At 39.6% G+C, this 24,935-nt stretch overlaps 1 protein-coding gene across 1 annotated transcript in view; it reads left to right on the forward strand.

Annotated features, from left to right (window-relative positions):
• Positions 1–24,935, forward strand: part of ERN1 (endoplasmic reticulum to nucleus signaling 1) — a 1,214,209-nt gene that overhangs the window by 884,076 nt on the left and 305,198 nt on the right. The window contains exon 12 of the mRNA XM_044070452.1: positions 10,073–10,264. Within this exon, the coding sequence (XP_043926387.1) occupies positions 10,073–10,264 (192 nt within the window). The remainder of the gene's footprint in view (positions 1–10,072; positions 10,265–24,935) is intronic.

Genomic DNA, 24,935 nt, shown 5'->3' on the forward strand with positions numbered 1-24,935 from the left:
GACTGTCCCCATAGCAGCACCAGTGGTGTGGCTTGACATCACAGAGAACATCAGAAAACCCAATAATTTACTTTCATTTAAGAAATCCCTTCGAGCCCATCTTTTTAAGCAGAACAAATGTAATTGCTTTAGAGACTTAGACTAAGGCCTCAGGGCATAGACCACCTACCACCTGTAATGCTAGGCGTTGCTATAATTTGCTTTTCTGATGATTTCACAACAGGTGGGGACATAATTTTATGATGTGTTTCACAGTATGCTTGTTGTATTTCTATGCTTTGCCACATTATCAATGGTTGCAACTGTTAATGAATTAGCTAGCGGATGGATGGTTGCCTTGATTATTATGTCTTTGTTTACTGTCGGGAGGGGTGACTCTGCCATGCACTTTATATTATACTTTTGGGAGGGGTAACTTGGCTAGACATTCTGTGCTATACTTTGTACAATTGTTAACTTTTCTTCTTTAATAAAAGTGGTGACTTGTATGACTTCAGCAATCAGCTTATGATACTTTTGGGGCACACTGTCGATGAATACTTCCATATTAGTCTAACTGTTATGTTTTTTCTCTGCACCAACTTAAAAAGTTATTGTTGTGGTTGTCTGCTCACTGCAGCTGTATTAGTTAAGTAAGTAAATGTTTATGCCATTCATATTATTTCTGATGTAATGGTGACATTCATATTTCCCTTGTTGCAATATCTGTTGTTAACAAACCATAAATAAGTAAATACATTTTCCCATTTCCTTTAAGCATATCCCTTCTCATGGCCTCTTTGATCCTAATATATATATATATATATATATATATATATATATATATATATATATATATATATATATTACATTGAATGTCAGACAGTAGTGGCAGCAGTTTTGCAAAATTAAACAGTAGTGTTTGGTCACTGGCTTTATTGTCAGTATGTTAAGAACCTTTTGTATGGATTCTGATCACTGTTTGAGGGAATATAGTGGTCCGTTAAGCTAGCATCAGGATAATGTTTAACTCTAACTACATGATTTTGAATTACTGTGTCCAGCATAAGAAGATGGCAGCTAAAACTAATCAGATACTAGCTTTACAAGGTTGTACTGAAGAGGTAAATTGTTAGTTAGACCTTGCTTATTGTGCAATATATTGTCTCATTGTCCACCATAACCTCTTTGGAGGTATTGCTACATAAACAGAAATTTATTGTAACTTCTTGCTCTGGTCACCAGCATGTTTGTGTATGTTGTTTCTTTTGGATGCTTTAAAGTATTTTTCAGAGGTCATTTCTTAAGATGTTTGCAAAATAATCCTTTAGATTCAAAATATAAGTAGCTTTCAGTGTGGTTCAAACTCAGTTAAAATCACGTAAAGGTAATAAATTTCACACATTTTTTTTCTCACTTTGTTTCAAAGTCCTTCTTTCAGCTTTATTTAATTTCTTTAAAAGCTTATATTAAGTCTAGCCATTGTGTTAATGCAGTGGTGTATAAAGTGATCTGTAAGTGAAATGTATTCATTGTATTCCCATAGCCTTATAAAGACATACAGAACAGTAAAGTTTTTGCATACATTCTATAACTTTTTGTCAGACACAACACTAGATATGTTTACAAACGTACTTGCATACGTTCCCTTCTAGCCTGCCAATATACCAAAACAGTTGTTCTCATAATGTGTCCAGCTGTTAAAAATATCTAAACTAGTGTTTGCTTTAATGTAATTTGGTAGTATATTCCATGCATCAGTTACTCTGTCAGAGAACCGGTTAGTACACTTCTCATTCCTATAGAATTTTCTGCATATATTGTCTGATGATCCTCTACTACTTTTTTGATAACCCCAAACATTCTCAGAAGTAAATGTCTATAAATGCTCTAAATACCTGAATAAGGTCTCCTCTTAAATATCTATGTGAGACACTGTACAAGTTCAGATATTTGTCTTTCATAATAACTTAAATTTTCACATCCATGGTTATCTTGGTATATGTCCGCTGTACTGTTTACAGTTAACTTATGCTTGTTTTGTTGTAAGATTTTCATATTGTTATTCCATACTCATTTGGATCTAATATAACAAACAAACACTGACTTCATCATTTCTGATTTCCTAGACTTTATAAATCTTCTTATACAACATATAGTTCTATAACCATCATTAACCAATCGGTTGATATAATTAGGACAACTCAAAGCTGGATCTACCCATACACCCATGTCCTTAAATGAATCCACAGTTTCAGTCACTGTGTGCTGTAAGTATTCACCTATCAATTTATTTCTGCTAAATCTCATATGCTTAGTTTTTGATGTATTTATCAGCATATTAGTCTCCTGTGCCCGAATGGTCAATTTAGTCAAGTTCTTTTGCAGACATGCCCTATTTGTAACACATGTAGTCAGTTTATCCAATTTCAGGTCCTCTGCATATAGACTTTAGAACATCTCAGATGAAAACGCTAGGTCTGAAAGATGCAATCTAAACAAGTAAGGGCCTAGGGTAGAGCCCGTGAGACACCTTAACTGTAACTAAGAATTTTACCTGTCCAATTGCTGTCTGATACTTGCCATATCCTATTTATAAGCCATGTAACTGTCCATCTTATCAAGAGTACATCAGTACCTACTTGTTTTAATTTATTGATCAGTGTTTTGTGTATGACCCTATCAAATGCTGAAGTTGAATCTAAATGACATCACAGCACAATTTTTCATTCATAACTATTATATTGTTATAGAACATCTTGTTACAGTCCGTAGTAGATCTATTTTCAACATATGCATGCTAATATATGGTTTCAAGTTGCAACCTTTCCATTTCTGACAATAATCTGTCCAGTATAACTTCATTATTTCTCCACAGCATGAACGTAAACTGTGTATGGGTCTGTACGACTCTGGATTTGTCCTACTCCCCTTTCCCTTAAAGATAGGCTTAACAAGTGCATGTCTCCATTCTTGAGGAATCTCCCCATATTTATACAATCCAATAAATAACAGACATACTGGAACTGTAAGTTCATGCTGAAGTGTTCTCAGGTCATTTATCCGAATTCGGTCTCCTCTCTGTGCTTTGTTTGGATCCAGGTTGCTTAGTTCTTTTTCAGTATAATCAAGTTATCACATGTTTACAAAATCTTATGTAGAACTGTTAGACTTCATGGAGATGGAGATAATTTGTGCTAGGAACTTCAGATACTGAAACCCCACTCGGTCTTCCTGAGAACACTGGAAAATATGAAGGTCTCTCCGAACACCATTATACTGGGCGACTTCAACTACCCAAACATAGATTGGGAGCATTACTCTAGCTCCAACACCCTTGCCCAAAAGTTCCTAGAATTCATAAACTCAAATGCTATGGAACAACTTGTTACCACTCCCACAAGAGGGGAAAACATACTGGACCTGATCATCACCAACATGGGGACTCTATGCTCCAGACCAGAAGTGTATCCCTCACTGGTAAGATCAGACCATAAACTGATCTCACTGGATATTCACATCCCAACCCCACCCCCTGCCCAGAAAACCACAGTGAAAAACTTCTCTAAAGCAAATTTCACACTCCTCAAAACCGAGGTGGAATCCTTCAAAGCCCCGGCCTGTGGAAAATACGGCCCAGACTGCAGAATCCTTTATAAATGCATTCTATGAACACCTTCAGGACTGCATGGATCATGCAATCCCAAATAAAACCAAGACCCAATCCTCCAAAGGCAGACGACCTGTCTGGTGGACCCCAGCCATAAACAAACTATACAATAGAAGGAGGAAGCTACTACATGATAGAGCAAAATCCCAAAAAGGGAAGGCATCTCTGACCAGTATTAGCAAAAAACTAAGGGCACTCATAAAATCGTCAAAGGCCAGCTTCGAGAGAAAAATTGCACAGGACACTAAGGATAATCACAAGGCTTCCTTTAGTTATGTTAGAAACCTGGGTGGGAATTCCCAGATATGCTCAGAATTAGTCCAAAATGACAAAAAATACACTGATCCCACAGACATTGCCAACATCCTAGCTGACAGGTTCAGCGCAAACTTCTCTCCCCCCCCCTCCCCACCAAAAGGGCAAATATCTATCCCAGCAGAGTGCTGCCCCCCTGACATCTCAGATGCTCAGGTGGGAGCCGTCCTCCAAAGCAAAAACACAGCATCAATGGGACCAGACGGTGTCCCAGGCTGCGTCCTACATGAACTCCAAGAAGAGCTAAACCCAAACATAAAACTACTGTTCAATCTCAGCCTTACTACAGGATATGTACCCAAAGAGTGGCGTACAGCAACAGTGGTCCCTCTCCACAAAGGTGGTGCCTCAACGGACCCTGGAAACTATCGCCCCATAAGCCTGACTAGCTTGGTCTGCAAAGCTATGGAAAGGATCATCATGGACCTCATAAATAAAGATATTGGGGACCTACAGACACTGGATCCTACCCAGTTTGGCTTTGTTAAGGGCAGGTCCTGCCTCTTAAACCTGGTTGACTTCTTTGAAACAGTCACCAAGGCCATTGACGAAGGGAAGGTGGTCCACACAGCCTATCTGGACCTCGCAAAGCCTTCAATACAATACCCCACTCGGGCATTATAGATAAGCTCACCAGCTTAAATATAAACCCCTATGTCATTAGATGGGTTGCAAACTGGCTCAAGGACAGAACCCACATGGTTAGAATTGCTGGAGCCATGTCAGACTCCAAACCAGTTACAAGTGGCGTCCCACAAGGCTCAGTCCTGGGACCTCTCTTGTTTGGTATATATTTCTCGGAGGTACAGGCCAGCACGGAAGGACTGTGGCTGACCAAGTTCGCAGATGACTGTAAACTGGGCGCCATAATCGACTCTCCAGCCGACACAAGCATCCTCCAAAAGGGCCTCATAGAAACAGACAACTGGTGCCAGAGCCATGGCCTCAAGCTAAACGCCAAAAAGTGTATAGTCATCCCCTTTGGCAAAAACAAAGTGCCCACAAATTACCACATAGGTGGTAATCCATTAAGTACAGAAGAAGTAATTAGGGACCTGGGGACCCAAGTTGATAGCAATCTCTCATTTGACAACCACGTGGCCAAAGTGGTTAGAAAAACATTTTATATAGCCCAACTAATCATGAAGGGATTCACATCTAGATTAGGGGAGGTCATCATGCCTCTTTACTCATCCCTCATCAGGCCCATAATTGAGTACAATGCCCCTTTTGGGATGTACCTTACCAAACACCTGCAGCAACTGGAAAGACCCCAAAAGTACCTCACCAAGAGGATCAAAGGGCTCAAACAGATGCCATATGCTGCCCGGTTAAAGAAACTCCAGCTCTACTCAGTGGCATTCCGCCTGCTCAGAGGTGACCTGTGCCTGACGTATAAGGCCATGTCCAACCCGGAATTAAGGGACATGCTGCACCTCAAAAAATCCAAATCCCATCGAGCTACACGCTCGAGAGACTTGAACCTCAGCACTGAAATAAATAGGACATGCTGGAGGGACAGATTCATAACCCAGAGGCTCCCTTCACTCTGGAATAAAATCCCAGTCCAGGTTAGGCAGAGTCCCTCATTGACTCTTTTCAAGAGGAATCTTGAGTGGATGGGAGATCATAGGTTTACCCCGGGTATCACTTCTGTGTCACTGTTAGACAGAGGCACAGTATACTAACCTCGAAAAAGGGCATAGCAAAATTAATTTAAAATGGGTGGCGAAAGCCAAACATACTCTGGCTAGGCTTATAAATGCCCTAGGGCAGATAGCCTAGTATGAACCTATGAAATTAACTTAGATTATATTGAAAAAGTACTATGCAAACTGGACCCCCAAGCATTGTGAAGGGGGGAGATGAAATTAATAGTAATGATCTGAGGCTTCATTGTGAACTTTTAGTATCATTACATCTGTTATTTACTAGGTAATTTAAGCAAGAAGAAATTGCTTAAGTTTAGTCAAGGAAAAAAGAAATCGGACATACCCAGAGTCATACAGACCCACAAATCAACTCTTTCTTGTTGTGGAAAAAAATTGAGAAGGCTATTTTGATTAAATTATTATCAGAACTGGAAAGCTTGGGACTTGAAACCATACATCAGCATACATATGTTGAAAATAGATCTATAACCACCTGCAACATGATGTTCTAAAATAGTATAATAGATATAAATGAAAAAGTTAACAGATGTAAATGAAAAAAAATGTGTTTCCATGTTAATTCATTTTCAGCCTTTGTCAGGGTCGTATATAAAACACTGATCAGCAAATTAGAAAAAATTGGTGCTAATATAGTCTTGATAAGATGAGCACCTGCATGGTTTAAAGTAAGGCATAGCAAGTGTCATACAGTAATTGTAGAAGTATTTACAGTAATTGTAGATTATAGTCAGGGTGTCCTACAGGATTGTGTTGTAGGCCATTAACTGTATAGGTTGTATCTTTCAGATATTTATATCTCTCAACCTGCAGACGTTGAAAATAGGGTTAAAGGCCAAAAATCTGGACATGTAGTTAGCATACAGTGTGAATACCAAATAGCATACAGCTCTTCCTACTTCCAGTAGGAATGTGTAATACTTCTCATATATATGCAGGCTTAAAATAAACAGAATGACAAAAATGATGGAAAAATAATCAGGACATTGTCAAAGAGACTGTAAAGTTTGTAGACATTAAAGGAAACTCCACCCTCTCCTACAGTTTAACCTCAGTCCTTAGGTTGCTTTTCTCCATATGATATGGTTCCAGTATGATGTAGGTACCAGAAACCTGCTTGTACTTTATAAAACTTTCATTTGCTTGCCTTGGAATCGAATGAAGGGAAAAGCCACCTATATTTTTTAAGCTTAACTTCTCACTCTGCAAACAAATTTGTCTCTGACTGCATAACATACCACAGGCAGAGATCTGTAGAGGTACTGCTGTCAATCCTAGACAGGCAATTAATCCTGCTCCTATAAAAAAAGGCAGAAAGCTGTGAGACTATTTTCCACTGTCTTTATTGCAGAGAGGAGGAGGCAATCTTAATACTGATTCACAGCTGCTTCCCATGTAGCCGTGCCTTTCATAGCAAAACAAAGTAGTTAGGTCAGTTAGGGATTTAAAAGGAGTTGTCACCTCTACTGACAAATTTACATAAGCAGCATAAGAGCACTGAAATGCTAAGCTTTGAATATTGGTTATTTATACTTTTGTATATATTAAGATGACTTAAATGTAGCATCAGAGATTTATGTGACATTTAGAGGAAACTCAGAAAATATTTATTCTTGTAAAGTATCAACACATTTACCATTTTCAACAGTTTCAACAATTTTCACCCCCCTAAAGACAGGACAAAACTGCCCAAATTAGGACTGTTCTGCAGAAGAAAAGACAGCATCCTTATCAACTAGGTACACTGATACTATTTAAAAAGGTCTTTTTATGCTTTTTGTGACATTCTGCCAGAGATGGATGCATATCTAGTACACAGATCAATGTTAAGACATGCCTACTGACTTTGAATCAGTCCTTACACATTACATTATGTTCCTCTTAACAGTAGTAATTGTCAGCTGTACATGATGCAGCAAGGATCATTTATTGCAGTGAGAGTTTTCACACCTCAGGATGAGAGGGTGGTGGAAGGTCTCAGTTCCTTTAGCGCTCTAAAACAATCCCTTTACGAAAGTGTGCTTTTTGACTACTTTCTTTTGCTGGAAGTAGCTAACCGATATTTAGAACATAAAACAAGCTTTGACTGATGTGCATAAACGAGGCTTACTCCAGGAAATGTAGAAGCAACTCTGTTACAGAAGATGTGTTAGATGACAGTGCTTAGTGCTTCACACTCCTGCCGTTCTACCTTAATGGCTTGAGAAAACATCACTTATGTCTAGCATGACTCATACAAACAGGACTTGAAATGTGTTCTGGGAAGAAAGAATGAAAGCAAGAAAACAAGATCACGTTAACCTGGCAGGCCCATCGACTGCCATTTCGTGGGAAACACAGTAAAATCTTAAAAGAATGATTTTTACCCATTAAAATAGTCAAGAATGCAAAGATACAAAGAAAAAAAAAGTTTTTTTTTTTTTTTTTTTTTTTTTTAGTTCTAAGATGGAACTTTCCTTTAAAAAACTGCATGATAAATGCCTTATCACACAGGGTCATTTATTTTTGATTCTGAGAAAAGGGAGATGTAAGGTGCGTCCTCCTGTAAATTATTGGTGCCACTGGTATGGTGGTCATGTATCTTTTTTTTTTTTTTTTTTACATACTACACAACTTCATGAAAATGGTGGATTCAGAAAATTGTATGACTGCAAATCAAGCTTGCAAATAGGGACGTACCTCTAGAAATAGATGCATCCTGTAAATCAAAATAGAAAATAGGAACATCATCCAAAATGTGGACAGTTCAGATTTTTTTTTATCTGAGAGGTACTGTAGTTTGTATGCAGATGACTTGAAAATAAGAAACTGATTACATCTTAAAGATGGGTATTTCTGCAAAAGAGATTGAATAAGCTGACCTTTTCTGCAGAGGTTAATATGCTGATGAATACATCAAAACCCAAGCTTATGAGGTTTGGAAGACATATATTGAAGGGTGAATATTTAATACAGCACACCATGATTGATATTGTAGATTCAATTAAGAACATGGGTTTAGGGATAGAAGAGTTTTTTTCTTATCTTAACCAATGAATTAATAATAGTTATAAAACTATAGTCTGCATAGAAAATATATAAGGTCTAGGAAAAAAGAAATGATGATTTAATTGTGAGCTACATTAGACCCAAATTAAGGTTGTGGAATAATAATAATCGTCATATGGAAACATTTTAAGAAAACAAGCATGAGTAAATTGGAAAGAGTACAACAGAACTATGCCAAATTATTATAAAATGTTGAAGTATCTGAACTTGTACAGTGGCTTATGTAAATACTTAAGAGGATACTTTTTCATATGTGTGTGTGTGTGTGTATATATATATATATATATATATATATATATATATATATATATATATATATATATATATATGCGTGTGTGTGTGGCATTTACAGAAAACTACCTCTGGGAACACCTGAGGTTATCAAAGAGTAGTAGAGAATAATCAGACAATGTGTGCAAGAAACTTTATAGGAATGAGAGCTCTACTAAGTGGCTCTTTGAGAAAGTAGCTGATACATGGAATAAACTGCCAAATTATACTAAAGTAAGCATAAGTTTAGATTTTTTTAATATATTCATACCTGTTAACATACAAACATTGAAAATACATACAAAGACACTTGCAAAGTAGGCACATCCAGCCAAAAATCCAGACTGCAGTATTTGTAACCGCATACAGGATGCAGAATTCAGCCATTCATTTAATAAATTCAAATATGTATAGAATTTTCAAATAACACTTATTGTGAGGATGAGTGTGTTAGCATATTGGTAGGCTAGATGGGATTTACAGCCCTTGCCTAAAACATTTGTATATATGTAACAGCCTCAGCTTGCCAGTTGAACCACTTGACTTGCTAAGTAGGTCAGATAACCGTACCAAGGATCCTGAACTGAAATCTGATTCTTTTAATCTAGTAGGCCAGAAAATCCTAGAATGTCATACGTAACCAAGCAGTAGTAAAAAGAAATGCATTTCACATTACTGTAATTTTAAAAAGTACTAAATCTGTTTTAGTGTCCAGGATACCAGCACCACAGAACTGTGTCCGAATCCATATATGATCTGTTGTCCCTGGCTGCCATAGTGTCGGTTTAAAGCAATATAGGAAGATGTAATTTTCCCGAGTATGTGTAGAGAATGAGACAGGCAAAAGTGTTGTGTAAATCCAGTTACATTGGAAAAGACTGAAGAAATCTTGTGTGTTGTCTGAGGCCTGTGACTGATTTGTATAACATGGATAGTATTCTGACTGCTTAAAGGTTAATATTAACTCATAATGCAGATTATTATGAAGATTTGCTCAAGCTGTGATCTTCTGGTTTACAGGGTTGCCAAGTTGCTTGGGGAATGCTGGAGTCATGCAAAAATACCATTCATTATCTTATGACCTCAATAATTGCTGAATAATTTGTGTTTCACTGAACAGGCTATAAAAATGGATGAAGAATCACCTGAAGAGCTGCACACTAATGTGGTAAAAGATATCAAAGAGATGCCTTCTCGGCCTCAGCTCAGACCTGAAGCCCCTGTCGACTCTGTGTTAAAGGATATGGCCACAGTCACATTTTGTACATTTTTGCTGGCAGGCTGGGTAGTGTTTGTTATTACCTACCCAAAGGTAGGGTCAGTTTTACTACACAACTTTATTACATTTCTGTTGTACAATAATGCTATTTCTAAGTAGTACTGTAGTTTATGAGACTGCAAGTGATCCACATATTTGACTTCACATTTATATATTTCTCTGTATTAACTGTGTCTTTGTGTTGGTCTTTCATGTTTCAGCCATAACCCAAGCTCCCAGGAGGAGCAGAGTAACGGCTATAAACAGTACCAAGGGGTATACATGCATACGGGCAGATCATTTTTTCAAAAGTATTTACACAGGACAGTTTTCAATACAAAAGATGTTATTGCCATCTTTCCTGGATAACACTGTTTATGTACAGCAACTCTGAAGATGGCAGGATTTATATAATTTTATTTTTCCAGAAGTTATTATATGAGGCAGCTTTGAAGACAGGAATATTTGTAACACCTAACAGGATGCATAAGTCAGTCGTGCATGTAGTAAATTCAGATATGTATAGAATTTTAAAATGACAAAGTATTTATAATAATTAAAAATGATAGTATATTTCTTCCAGATTGACTAATGCATATAACGAGATTGTGTAATAAGATGCAAGTGGCTGGCACCAGTCTGTGAAACTATCGGTTGTCCCCAAAGCACAATACATTCATTTTCTTTAAGCAGGTGCTCCTTTTAGCTAAGTATTAAAGCTGTTCAGAATTTTCCAAGTAGAGATTTGTGGATTTCCTAGATATCCCAAGGCTATTGAATTGTATGGCTTATTTATGCAATGCCAGTACCCTCCATCAGGTTGCAAGTCATTTCTCCTGGAGGGACATATCAGTCCTACCCAGAATAAATTTGTGAATTTCCATCTAGTCATTTACACTGTATTTAAAGAAAAAAAAGTGAGTCATTTAGCTTAATATGCAGGGCAAGTATATTCCAGAGGTTAGAGAAGCAATGGTTTATAAACCTGTCCCTCCATCATGTTTTATTTATCTTGTGGTGACTCTTTAGGTCTCTTATTCTTTTTTTTTTTTTTTTTTTTGCTATAGGTACAAGAGATGTCCTTGCATTTCATTGTTCCAGTATTCCTTACAATAGGGATCCCCTGCCAAGGCTGTCCCAATGATAGGCCAGTATACCAAAGCCTTTAGTTTGCTAAGACTGCACCATATACATACACATGCTCTCCGCTTACAGAGTAGGGCATAAAGGTGACGTCCAGATGCACCATCCTCAGAACTTCTTTGCCTCAAGTCCAAACACCATCTTTGATCTCAAGTCTGAATGCTTGCTTTGTTTGCTGGTTCACCAAGACATTTTAGATAAGTGCCCCACTGGGGTTTTAGTCTTACTGTTTTTCCTTGTTTCTGCTGCTTATGGGGTTCATGTCATCCAGAAAGGGTAAATGCCAGTATGGGAGGCAGATTCTACATAAAACCATCACAAACTGTGTTTATTTTGTCTAGGTGCTTCCCATGTCCATTTATCCAGTTTTATTTGCCAGGCTTTCATTCCAAAGACTCTGCATAGTCGTCTTTCCTTTTTGGCCATTTATTTAAAATATCAGTGTCTTAAGCTTTTGACAAAAGATGCTATGGAATGAACTTCTTGCTCCGAGGGTCAGGCGTCTGTGAAAAAGGCCAAGAAAGCTTGGTCTGATTCTTTGGCTGTGGCCCTCTGCTGAATGTCTCTCTCTCAAGGCTAGTGAAAGCCTGGAAGATTGCCTGGCTCCTGGGCTAGATTCCTCTGCTGCAACTGCTTTGGAGGCTATCATGGATCCAGCTTCAAGCACATCCCTGGAGGCCTTACAGACATCCACTTTGGATATTCAAGGGGAACTGTGGCTGATTATCATCGAAGGGCCTAGGGGTGTTCCTCGGGTTTTGGTTAGGGAGGAGGTACTGACTAAAATCATAGAATGTTGTATGGGGGTCTGAGCCTTCTAAGTTTTAGAAAGCTGACGTCCCCTTAAGGAAGAAACAGAAAAACTAAACCTGTTTCTCCTGCTCCTAAGGACCCACAGAGTGAATGGAAGAATTTGGCTCCAGGTTTGTTTAGTGCGCTTATGGCTTTGAAGCCACCTCAAGGAGTTTCTGTTCCATATCCACCTTGGTTTTATACTTCTCTTAAGAGGCCTAGGGAGCAGGATTCCTTTGAGGAGAAGCAGGATGAGGAATCCCCTGCCTACTATTCCCATATTCCTTCTCTCTTGGACTGTGGTTCTGAGGAAGAAGAGTCCAGTAGTCCTGATTCTCCTTTTGAGGAGATTTCCTTTGGGGACACAATTTCCAGAATGATGGAATTCTTCAAATGGGATTGTGCCCAGGTGTCTGAGTTTCAGAAGAGCTATTACAAGCTTTTGCAGATGGACACTCCTAGATCTTCTGCTGTTCTTCCTGTCCTGGCTTCCTTGTTGGATGTCTTTTCTGCTGCATTTCAGGCTCCTGATTTATAGCCCCCTTCTCCCAAAAACCTCTGATAGGTTTTATAAGGTGCTTGATGATTGCACGTTTCTTTATAAGTGCCCATCAGCTGACCCTTCTGTGGTGTCTGTGACATCTGACAAACCATCCAAGTCACTGCCTTCTACAAAGTTGCTTTCTTCTGATAAAGACAGTAGAACTGTGGAAAGATTGGGTAAGAAAGTTTATACCTCAGCAACTCTTGCGTTTAGGGCTGTCATTTATCAGACCATATGACAAGATATGTTTTGGCTCTTCTATCTCAGGCTTGTCAGGTTATTTCTAATCTTCCTGACTCTGAAGGGAAAACTTCTCATTGTTAGGGACGATTTCTCAGGTGTCTCGTCATTCTATTAAATGCAGTTATGATGTAGCAGATGCCTCTTCTAGAGCTACTGCTTTTAGCTCTATACTGAGAAGATATTCCTGGCTTTGGCTTCAACATTTGCCTGGTGATCTTAAGGCTAAGTTGATGAATGCTCCTCTGGATAACACTCGTTTCTTTGGTGGTGGTGCTGCTACTGCTGATTTATTAAAGTCCCTACAGGAAAATGGTAAGGCTTTACAAGATTTAAAACATATTTTGTTTCTTCTGTGCCTAAATTCCAAAGGAATTACCCTAATAAGCCAGCCTTTGTTCGTAGGCAGTCTCGCCCTCGCCCAAAGGTAAGGGTGGTAGAAGGACTCCTACTGCTAAGGCTACCCAGACTTCTGTAGCTCAGAAATCTCCTTTTCCTGACAAACCAGGTGCTGTCTAACTATCCTGTACTTCTCAGCCACATTCCTCTTTCTTGTCATCTTTCACTGCATCTTCCTGGTTGGGTAAAGATTACTCAAGATTTCTGGGTTCTTTCCATCATTCACCAAGGGTATTACATGGTCTGGAAATCTCTTCCCCTTTTCATGGGCATTCCTCAGCCCCCTCAGGAACAATTGGCCTTTTTTCCAGAGGTACATCAGGGTCTTTTGACTCAGGGAACTATTCAGGAAGTTCCGATTTCTCAAAGGGGTAGGGGTTTTATTCCAGAATGTTCTTGGTCCCCAGGAAAGAGGGCACTTGAAGATCCATTCTGGATCTCTCTCACTTAAACACCTTTCTGAAGGTCCCTTCCTTTCAGAAGTTGTCCCTTCAAACCTTGTTTTCTATGCTGCTTCCTCAGGCTTTTCTAGTTTCTGTAGACATCAAGGATGTTTATCTTCATATCCTCATATCCCTATTCATCCCCTTTTCTCTGTTGCTTCCTGACGTTTTCAGTTCTCTGCTTTTGCACTTTGGCCTCTCTGCAGCCCCAAGAGTATTCACCAAATGCCTTGCTCCTGTGATTGCTGTGATTGCTTTTTGCAGGCTAAGGGGTTGCAGGTCTTTCCTTACTTAGACAACCTACTTTTTAAGGCATCCTATCCAGAGATTCTACTGCAGTGTCTTCATTTTACCATTTCTCTCTTGTAAAGCCTAGGGTTCACTATAAATTTCCAAAAGTCCTTCCTGACTCCCTTCACAAGATCATATGATTCTGGGATGCAGGATCCAGAATGTTCCAATGCCGGCATCCTTGCCTCTTCCCAAACCCTTAACTTTCATTGCCTTCTTTCAGTCCCTGCTTCATTTGGACTGGATTATAGACAAGGAATTTCTAAGAGGTCTGAATTTCATTGCCTCCACCATTCCTGTGCTCCCTGTAGCCAAACTCCACAAGAGAAAGCCTCATTGGTTTCTAAAGTCAATTTGGCTTCAGCATTCTCATCCTCTAGATTTCTAAGACCCTCTTCTTCCATGCTTCAAGCTGGAAATTCACTGGTGGATTTGGCAGTTCTCACTCAATCCAGGACTTCCTTTTCAACCCTCACTCCCCTCTCAGGAGCTGTTCATAGATGCTTCTGACATGGGATGGGGGCTTCCTTCGGCTGTTTAAAAGTGCAGGGCTTCTGGTTGCTTCAACAAAAGAAAGACCACATCAGTGTCAAAGAGATGAGAGCTCTTCTGTTGGCTCTTCAAGAATTTCATCCTCTTTTCTTTCCAGGGCCTCTCAAGGTACTGACAGACAAAACCATATTATGTGGTATGTCAACAAGCAAGGGGAGGCAACAAGATCTTATCTCCTGTGCAGGCTAGCACTTCAAGTGTAGGAGCTAGCTATCCAGTATGAAGTGACTCTTCAGGCAGTTTACATTCCCTCATGTCAGAACCTTGTGGCAGACTCTCTAAGCAGGTCCATATCACAGTCCCACAAGGGGCCGCTTCACAGGGATGTGCTTCCGGGCATTGTCCACCAGTGGGATACTCCTCAAGTACATATATTTGCCTCCCATCTGAACAGACAACTTCCTCTTTTTTTGTGCTAGAGCCGCATGTCCTCTGGTCTGGAAGTTGGACACCCTCTCTCTTTCTTGGAAGGGGATGTTTCTTTGCCTTCCCTCCCATGACTCCCTTTCAGCCCGGACAACATTGGTTCCCTCTTCTGCATTTAGCCAAGAGTAGTCATCAGAAGTTACTTTACAGGGTTCATAGGTAGGTACTAGGCTATTGGCCCAAGGGCCTGCATAATCCTAGCCAACAAGGTTCCCTGGCTTACGCCACCCAATAAAGTTATTTTCCTGTGCCACTGTCGAGCAGAGACACAGAAGTGATCCCCGGGGTGTATTTCCTATTTCCCATCCACTCATCAAGATTTTTCTTGGAGTGCTAATGAAGAACTTTGCTTGACATAGATGGGTAGCCTGTTCCAGAGTATGGGAAGTCTCTGGGACAGGAATCTATCCCTCCAGAATGTCCTGTTTATTGTGGTGACAAGGTTTAGGTCCCTTGAGCGTGTAGCTAGGTGGGATTGGGATTTCTTTCGGTGTAGCATGTCCAACAGCTCTAGGTTTGACATAGCTTTATATGTTAGGCAGAGATCACCGCGGAGTAGGCGATATGCTACGGAGTAAAGCTGGTGTTTTTTGAGGCAGTCAGTGTAGGGCATTTGTTTGAGGCCAGTAATCCTCTTTGTGAGGTACTTCGGTGGCCTTTCCAGCTGCTGCAGATGTCTTGTGAGGTACATTCCAAATGGGTCTAATGAGTGTCGCGTAGAGGGGAACAATGATCTCTTTTTTTTTTTCTTGGATGAGAACCCTTTTATGATGAGGTGTGCCACATAGAAGGACTTCCTGACTACTGTGGTGATGTGACTGTCAAAGGAGAGACTACTGTCCACCTGGGTCCCAAGGTCTCTTATCACGCATTCGGTGTTAAGTAGATTGCTACCTATGTGGTAGTTCATGAGTACAGAGTTTTTACCAAAGGGGATGACACTGCACTTTTTGGCATTGAGCTTGAGGCCATGGCTCTCTGACACCAGGCATCTGTCTCAGCGAGGCCCTTCTGTAGGATGTCCACATCATTTGGGGACTTGTCTATGACTCCTAGTTTGCAGTCATCTGCGAACTTCGTTAGCCAGAGGCCTTCTGTGTTAGCCTGTACTTCAGAGAAGTAGATATCAAACAGGAGAGGTCCCAGGACAGAACCCTGTGGTACTCCACTTGTCACTGCTTTGAGGTCAGATTTGGAGTCTGCAACCTTTACAGTGTGGGTTATGTCAGTGAGCCATTTGGCAACCCATCTTGTGTCGTAGGGATTTATACCTAGTTTAGTGAGTTCAGCTATAATTCCAGAATGGGGGATAGTGTTGAAAGCCTTGGCGAGGTCAAGATAGGCTGTGTGAACCACCTTACTCTCATCTACGGCTTTGGTGACTGCCTCAGAAAAGTCGTTCAGGTTCAGGAGACATGATCTGCCTTTCACAAACCCGAACTGGGAGGGATCCAGAGTTTGGAGGTTACCAATGTCTTTGTTTACGAGTTCCATGATGATACGTTCCATGGCCTTGCAGACCAGGCTCATCAGGCATATAGGTCGATAGTTCCCAGGATCAGTGGTGGCTCCCCCTTTGTGGAGTGTGATAACTGTTGCTGTGCGCCATTCAGTGGGCACAAAGCCTGATGCGAGGGTATTATTGAACATGGTGCTTAAGTGAGAAGCCAGTTCGTGTAAAACGCAGCCTGGGATTTTGACCGGTCCCATGGATGCTGTGTTTTTGGCTTTAGAGAGTGCAGCTTTTACCTGCGTAGTTGTGATTACAGGGACTCTGCATTCTTCCTGTATAGATATGGGCCCTTTAGGGGGTGAGAGGGGGGTAAAGTTAGCACTGAAGCTATCTGCCAGGATGTTGGCAATATCAGTTGATTCTGTAATTTTCTTGCCTTTGTGCTGTAACTCACAGCAGATCTGGGTGTTGCCATCGAGATTCTTGACATAGCTATAGAATGCTTTGTGGCTGTCCTTGGAATTAGTGACGATTTTTGTTTCCGTAGCTAGCTTTGGAGGATCTTATAAGGGATCTCAGCTTCTTACTGAGGCTGACCAGGGAGCTCCTCCACTCATGGGATTTTACTCTCTTTTGCAACAGTTTCTTCCTTCTAGTGCAAAGGAAAACAAGATACACCAAATGTCTTTGCTTGAAACCAACAAAATTGCAACAAAAATCACCATAAAATAGCAAGGACAAGGCTCCAGTTTTCTCAAAGTCAGAACTGTTTATTCAACAAAATACACAAGTGCATTCACTAATGCTTCTTCAGGTGTGCTTGTTTGTAAGTAAAAACACCTGTTTATATCAAAAAACCATTAATCATGTAACCTAACCAATTAATCATTTAAAAAGACATACATCATTTATACATTGTATAAAAATACTCTAACAAAAGACATAATATAAAACATTCTAAATTACCATATTCCCCTTAGACACATTTTACGGAATAGACCATTGCGTAGATGATCTTGCTGAAAAAATTTAAATGTTTTATATTATGTCGTTTGTTAGAGTATTTTTATACAATGTATAAATGATTTGTCTTTTTAAATGATTAATTGGTTAGGTTAATGATTAATGTTTTTCTGATATAAATAGGTGTTTTTAATTACAAACAAGCACACCTGAGGAAGCATTAGTGAAAGTGCTTGTGTATTTTATTGAATAAATAGCTGTGACTTTGAGAAAACTGGAGCCTTGTCTTTGCTATTTTATGGTGATATTTGTTGCAATTTTGTTAGTTTCTTCCTTCTCCTGTTTATGGCAGGGGACCATCAGGTTGGCTTCCTTTTTTGGAGGATAGCGTCTTGGTTCTGTTTGGGATAGCACGATCCATGCACTCGTGTAAGTGCTTATAGAGTGCATTTGTGTAGGATTCAGCAGTTGTAACTGTATTGTCCATCTGCATGGGTGTCATGAAGTTCACCACTTCTGCCTTAAGAAGCATGAAGTTGGCTTTGGAGAAATTTTTTTACTGTGGTTTTCTTAATGGGGGGTGGAGGTGGGATGTGGATATCAAGGGTGATTAGCTTATGGTCGGATCAGACCAATGAGGAGTTGACTTCAGGTGTGGAACACCGGTCACTCGTGTTTATAATGACTAGGTCTAGGATATTGTTGCCCCTGGTGAGGGTGTGGATAAGTTGATCCAGTGCATTGGAGTTTATGAATTCCAGAGAGCGTTGAGCTAAGGAGTTGGTACATGAGTAGTTTTCCCAGTTAATGGTGGGGTAGTTGAAGTCACCCATTATTAGGGTGTTTGGTTGAACCCTAATATTTTCCAGTACATCAAGAAAAGAGGAGTGGGAATCCTGGGGCATGGTGGGGGATCTGTAGCAAGCTACAATTTGGATTGCTGTTTTGCCCAGAGTTAGTTGCACTTGGATAACCTTGGATGCATTATGCTGAGCAACTAGCCTGGAGGTGTGGATATCCTTAATGAATATGGACACACTCCGCCTTTGGTGTTTCGATCCAGGTTACATGGCCGAAAAGTGTGGTATAAGTTATAGCCTGGTAGTGCAGGGATGCTCTCTGAAGCCTTGAACCAGGTCTCAGTCACTGCACAGATATTGATGTTCTCCATTTTAAGGAGTGCCTCGAGTGAGTGCATTTTGAGATTTAGACTTCTAGCATTGAGTAGCATTACCCTCAGTTTTTGCTTGCCTTTTCCTGTTATGGTGGTGAATTTGTTATTTGAACCTTGCCTAAAAAAGGCACTATAGGGGCAGCAAGAGCCTTGGCCAGTATCTGGAATCCCAGGGGCGACAGGTGCAGGCCATCTGTGGCAAAGCTTCATGGTCTGTCGACCATGTCATCCCAAGCAGACAGATACTGGATCCCCTTAGAATGACACCAGAAGCTTAGCCAATTGTTGAAGTCAGTCATTTTGTCCTTGTACTGCGGTATCATTCTGGGAAATGGCAGAATGCTACTCAGGGCTAGGGTCATACCTGCCTGGGCTACAAGATCGGAGAGCTCTTCCATGTCTCTTTTCATGTAGTCCAGGGAGGTACATCTCAGGTCATTCACACCAACATGGACAATGACAGAGTCATATTTGTACTTGTTGTGGAGTGACCTGAGTGCATGGGTTATGTGGCGGATCCTGGCACCCGACAGGCAGCTGACAGTAACCTTCTCCTTGTTTAGCCTCGTGAGTGGAACATCAGTGTGCCTGACTATAGAGTCACTTATGATTAGTGTGTTGGGTGTGTTGTTTTGCCTTATTGGCTGTGGTTGAGTGGCACACTGTGTCTGTTGGCTACGTGTCATTTGGGTTGTGTTGGGGGATGGAGGTTGCTTGCGTTTCTGCTTTGGAGGTCTCTGTTGCTTAGACAGATTTTTATTGAGAGCCTCCGTGAATGTTTTTGTGTTACTATGTGTGGAGTTTGGTGGTGTAGATTTAGTGTGACTGTGTGATGAGTGTGGTGTGGTGCAAATGTTTACCTTCTCCTCCTGACTGTCAAGTTCAGTCTTGGTTGGAGAGAGCTTTACCTCCAGTTTGGCTAGATAAGTGCATCTCTCAAAGGTTGTAGTGTTGGGTGGTAGGAGGAGAGGGTTGTCTGTGTACATGAGGCAATTTCTACATTGCCTCAAGATGCCCAGATTCATCAGATAGGAGAGAACACTGGGAGCTGACCCTTGGACATGCCTGAATAAAAAAATATTTTCCTCTAGATAAGTGAGGAAAGGGAGTACAAGAGTGGTGGACCTACTCACACAAGACAAGGAATCTCTCATCCATCCACACCTGTCCACTCTTCAACTGACACTGTCAACTGACACTTTGAATGATAGGATTTTGATTCCATATAGACACCTTTTTTTTTGAGGGCGTGCTTAGGGTCTTGCCAGGAAGCCCAGCACTAGGAAATCCTACTTATCTAAATGAAAGAGGTTTTCTGTTTGGTGGTGTTCTCAAAAACTGGATCCACTTTTGTGGATGTTCCTTTGGTTCTCTATCTCTGAGAATTGCTCAGTGCTGGGTTGGCATAACTTCCAAGATGGTTGTACATTATAATAACAGCTTAATTCTGGCTCTCCCAGTGTGAAAACAGAAACTTAGCAGAGAAAGCCAGTGTACCTGGATTTCTGAATAAATTTCAGTAACTGACTAATGCACTGCCTGGATGCCATGGAAAAAGAAATACAGAGGACCTGAAGGAAAATCGGCTACAAAAGGTGACGAAAAAACACTGACTGGGAAAAGTACTGTAGCTGTTCAGCAAAAAGAAGTGCAAGCTCCAGACGTGACTTCTAGTAACCTAGAGGAAAGTATAAATCAGTTGCATACAGACCTGACTAAAATAATTTAAACACTGATGAGTATATCAACTCAAACAATAAAAGGCTAAAAAAAATGGGAGAAGCTTTAAACAGATACTCAGATGAGATGGTAAAACTGCAAAACTCAAGAGGTCAAAATGAAGAAAAGGCTGGCTGAATGAGACTGAACAAGAAGAGATGTTTCAAAAAATAGTAGAATTATAGGACAGACCACGTAGGGAAAACCTGGGATTTTCTGCTGTACATGGGAAGCTGAAAGGAGCAGACTGCATTAATTTCATGAAAGTACAAATAAGCAACTGGACTGGTATTCCACAACAGGAGCTAGTAATTGAAAGGGCACATTGTCTGTACGTTCCAAACCTGGCTATCAGAAAACATAGACCTTTAATAGAAAAAATGTAATCTTGCCAGCAGGAGTTGACTCTGACAAAACTGTGGCAGAAGGGCAAAGTACTAAAAGTGGGAGACAACAGAGTGTTTGTGGAGAATACCTATTCATTGTACACCAAGCAAAAGAATACATTTATTCCATTATATAGGGAATGTCGAGAAGCAGGAGTGAAATTCAAACTGCTGTACCCAGCTACCTTCCAAATATCTTTCCCTCAAGGAACAAAAACATTTTTTGATGAAGTACATGCTAAGGAAGAAACACAAAAGTTTGTCCAGCAAAAAGTGAGCTGTGAAACAGAAGAAGTGTCTGCTTCTTGCTCTTCTGGTAATACAGACCACAGAGAGACTGTGCCAGTGAAATATTTCCTAGTGTTTCAGTGGAAAATGCTTGATAGTGAGGAAAAAAGCACAGGAATTGACTAGAAGAATCGAGAATGCACTGGAGATGAAGCAGAGGCAGGGTTTGGGAGATGGAGGTGAACAGAAATAGAACAAGAATATCTGGAAATATTGGACCTTCTTGAATATTGTAAAATCTTTTTTCTAGTAAACAGTCCAGTATCTGGTTCTCATGACACTAGCAGACAATCTGATAAGGAGAAGTGGCTTGGAGAAAATCTTTTTTTTTCTGAAAGTGGGAGAGCTATAAAGTGGGAGAGCTATAAAGATAAAGAAAAAACATGCAGCACTTAATAGAATCACAGGCTCTACCATGCGTCTTCACATGGATAAACTTTCTGTTTAGCTTGAGTTTGTTTGCTGCTGTCAGTTAGGAACTTTTGTTCCTATTAGGAGGGAAAAACCTCAGTATTTGAAGATGTACATAGTTTTGTGTGTTATTTTGTGTGTTATTATTTAGTCCATTTTAGGGGGTATTGGGTGTGTATGTTTTGTTTGAGGGTTTTCAATAAAACAAAAAAGTTCTGTCAGATGTGACATAGACTCAAATGGAGGTGACAAGAAATAATTGTATAAAAGATTAACCTGCCAAACAGTGCATGATGTAACACAATAGCCGGATGTAGACATTTAAACATAAAGCTGTTTTATATATAAAAGAGAATAATAATCTCTCAAGAATGATTCTTTCTATAATGCCTTTAAAAGTTAATGGTCTCACAGATAAATACAAAAAAAAGGGTATTGAACTGTATTTAAAAAAATGTAGAGTGCAAATAGCTATGCTACAGGTGATGCACTTGGAAAGAACTGAACATGTGAATTTGATAAAAGAAAGGTTTTCAGGATGGTTATTCAGCAGAATGTCTGGGGAAAAAGAAGAGAATGAGTACTTTAATTGAAGAGGAGCTTCAATAGTAATAAAAGAGGAAAAAAAGACAATAATGGTAGATTTGTCATACTAAGGGGCTACTGGCATGTATTTATACTGCACTGAAAACTGCTATAATGGAGCTTAAGAAAATTCTGGGAGTAATAATTGGCTTTCAGCAAGGAATAATACTTGTAGGTGGAGACTGGAATTTGATTCGCAACAGCGAAGAAGTGTCTGGAGACCAGAAAGGAAAATATAACAAAGGAGGGTAGATTTTTAAAGAACTGTATGAAAATATTTGGCATGGAAGATGTGAGTTTAGTACTAGGAATTCAGAGTGAATTTACATATTATTCCTCAAGATACAAAAACTGGGCTAGGCTAGACAGAATTTACATTTCACAGGAACATGTACATTTAATTGAAGGTCTTGATACATGCCCAATAACTATTTCAGATTATGTGCCAGTAATAACTAAAATAAAAGCACAAGGTAATGAAATAAAAGTGAGACAATGGCACTTTCCCACTCGTCTGTTGAAAAGCAAAGAATTTAAGGAGTGGGTAGTGGAAATTATTCAGGAGCTATTAGAGAAGATAGTAACTTCTGAAAATATAGCTAGGGAGTGGGATAAAACTAAGGTGGAATTTAAAAATAGGGTGGAAATAAAAGAAAGGGAGATATGGTTAAGAAGCAGTACGAATAATTTAGACGGCCTGACAAATATTAAAGTATTGTAAAATAGGGGGAATCTCACAGAACAAGAAGAGGAGCAACTACAGAATGCTAAACAGAAAATAAGGGATTACCTCAGTAATATGCATGAGTTTAGAAAGATTGCTGTTAAGCAACTGTTTTTTTGGTAATAACTCTAAAGCACAAAAACGTTTAGCATGACGACTCATACAACAGTAAGTAGAAAGCGCAGTCACCAAGTTTAGGGAGCCTATAACAAGGAAGATAACAAGGGATCCTGTAGAGGTATTAAAATATTTTGAAAAGATTATGAAAGTCTGTATAAAGCAGAGAAATATGGAAATCAAGAAAAGGTACACGTGGAAATGTTTATGGAAGAATTAAATATGCAAAGGTTAGAGGTAGAGGAGGCTCAATTACTAACTGTTCGGATAGGAGGAGAAGAGATAAAAATGGTGATGTATAACCAATCTACAGGAAAGTCCCCAGGAATAGATGGCATTTCTGTGAAAGTTTGGAAGCTAAGAGGGAAAAAGCTGATGAAAATCTGAAAAGTTTTGTTTAACATTATTTTAAGAGGAGGAAAAGAACCTACATTCTGGACAAAGGCGTTAGTAGATGTAATACCTAAAGAGGGTAAAGATCCAGCAGATTCAGCTTTAATACAGGCCCATTTCAATACTAAATCATAATTATGAAGTGTCTGTGATAGATGAAAGAATGGCAAAAGTGATGCCAAAATTGATACATATGGATCAGTGTGGTTTTTAGAGGGGATGCAAACATTTGGCAACAAATTGAATAATGATGATCCAGACTGAAGCCGAATGGAAGAAAATACCACTGCTGGTGGGTGTTGATGCAGAGAAAGCATTTGACAGAGTAAGCTGGGATTTTGAGCAGTGCAATGGAAGCATTTGCATTCCCTGATAAAATTGTAAGGTTGATTAACAGGATATTTGAAAGATCAGAGATGAAGATTAAAGTGGGTGGGGTCCTCTCTGGTAATCTCTGCTTGAGCAGTGGAACCAGGCAGGGGTGTCTTCTTTCCCCTTTGTTATTTGCATTATATTTAGAATCATTGGGAAAGAAAATAAGGGACTCAGAAATTCAAGGATATAATTGGTATGGTAGTCAAGAAAAGCTGGCTCTATTTGCAGTTGACATTATTTTATACATAAAGACAACCACAGGAAAGAATAACAATTCGCCCAGTAAAATTCAACAATTCGCCCAGTAGATAAATTGTAAAGTTTCAGGAAGGTAGCAGGATAACCAAAAGCATAAAATGTATTAATTTATTTTGAACAAGAAACGTAAGCGCTTTCACGGTATTATAATCCACTTCAAAGGACGTCTTATGAAGTGGATTGTAATACCGTGAAAGCGCTTACGTTTCTTGTTCAAAATTAATTAATACATTTTATGCTTTTGGTTATCCTGCTGCCTTCCTGGAACTTACAATTTATCTACTGGGCGAATTGTTGAATTATTTTATAGATGACAAAACCAGAAAGAGACATTACAGTGCTGTGAAACATATTGAGACAGTTTCAAACCTTTTCTGGATACAAAATGAATGAAGCTAAAACAAAAACAGTAACTGTAAGTTATGTACCCGCGTACAGTTTGGTTCAACAATATCCACATTTATAGGGACATGATAAAATGAAGTATTTAGGGGTATAGATTAAAAATTATACTGGTGTGGCAGCTAAGGATATGTGGGAAGAGACTAAACAAAAGATAATACAAAAACTGAGAAAGTGGAATCTCTTTTATATGGATATCCATAGTAAGACTCTAAATTGGCCCTAGGTGTACGTGTGTGCGCCTTCTGTGGAAGGTTGGGCACTGGGCTGGTGACCCCTAACTGGGAAAAGACAAAAGAAGAAGCCTTATACACAGGTCAGGCATATTTTTGTTAACCAGAGGAGAAGTTGTTAGGAGAGCAATTAATAAAGAACTGAAGGATTTTATCTGTGAGGGGAAGATGGCATGACTCTTGTGGGATGAGCTTATTCTTCCAAAAGAACAGGGCAGATTGGAATTACCCGAGTTGAAGGGTTATTTAAGAGCAACACAGTTAAGGCTGCTATATATAGCACAAGCAGAAAACTATAATTCAAAGTGGAAAGAGATGATGATGAAACAGGGGGAAGCTCAAGTAACAGAGACTGGGATTTTGGATGTAGACCTTTAAGGAGAACAATGATAATCCTACAGAATGTTATATTCA

Source organism: Protopterus annectens, chromosome 4.part1 (genome assembly GCF_019279795.1).
Source record: "Protopterus annectens isolate FY-2018-M chromosome 4.part1, PAN1.0, whole genome shotgun sequence".
Classification (NCBI taxonomy): domain Eukaryota; kingdom Metazoa; phylum Chordata; order Ceratodontiformes; family Protopteridae; genus Protopterus; species Protopterus annectens.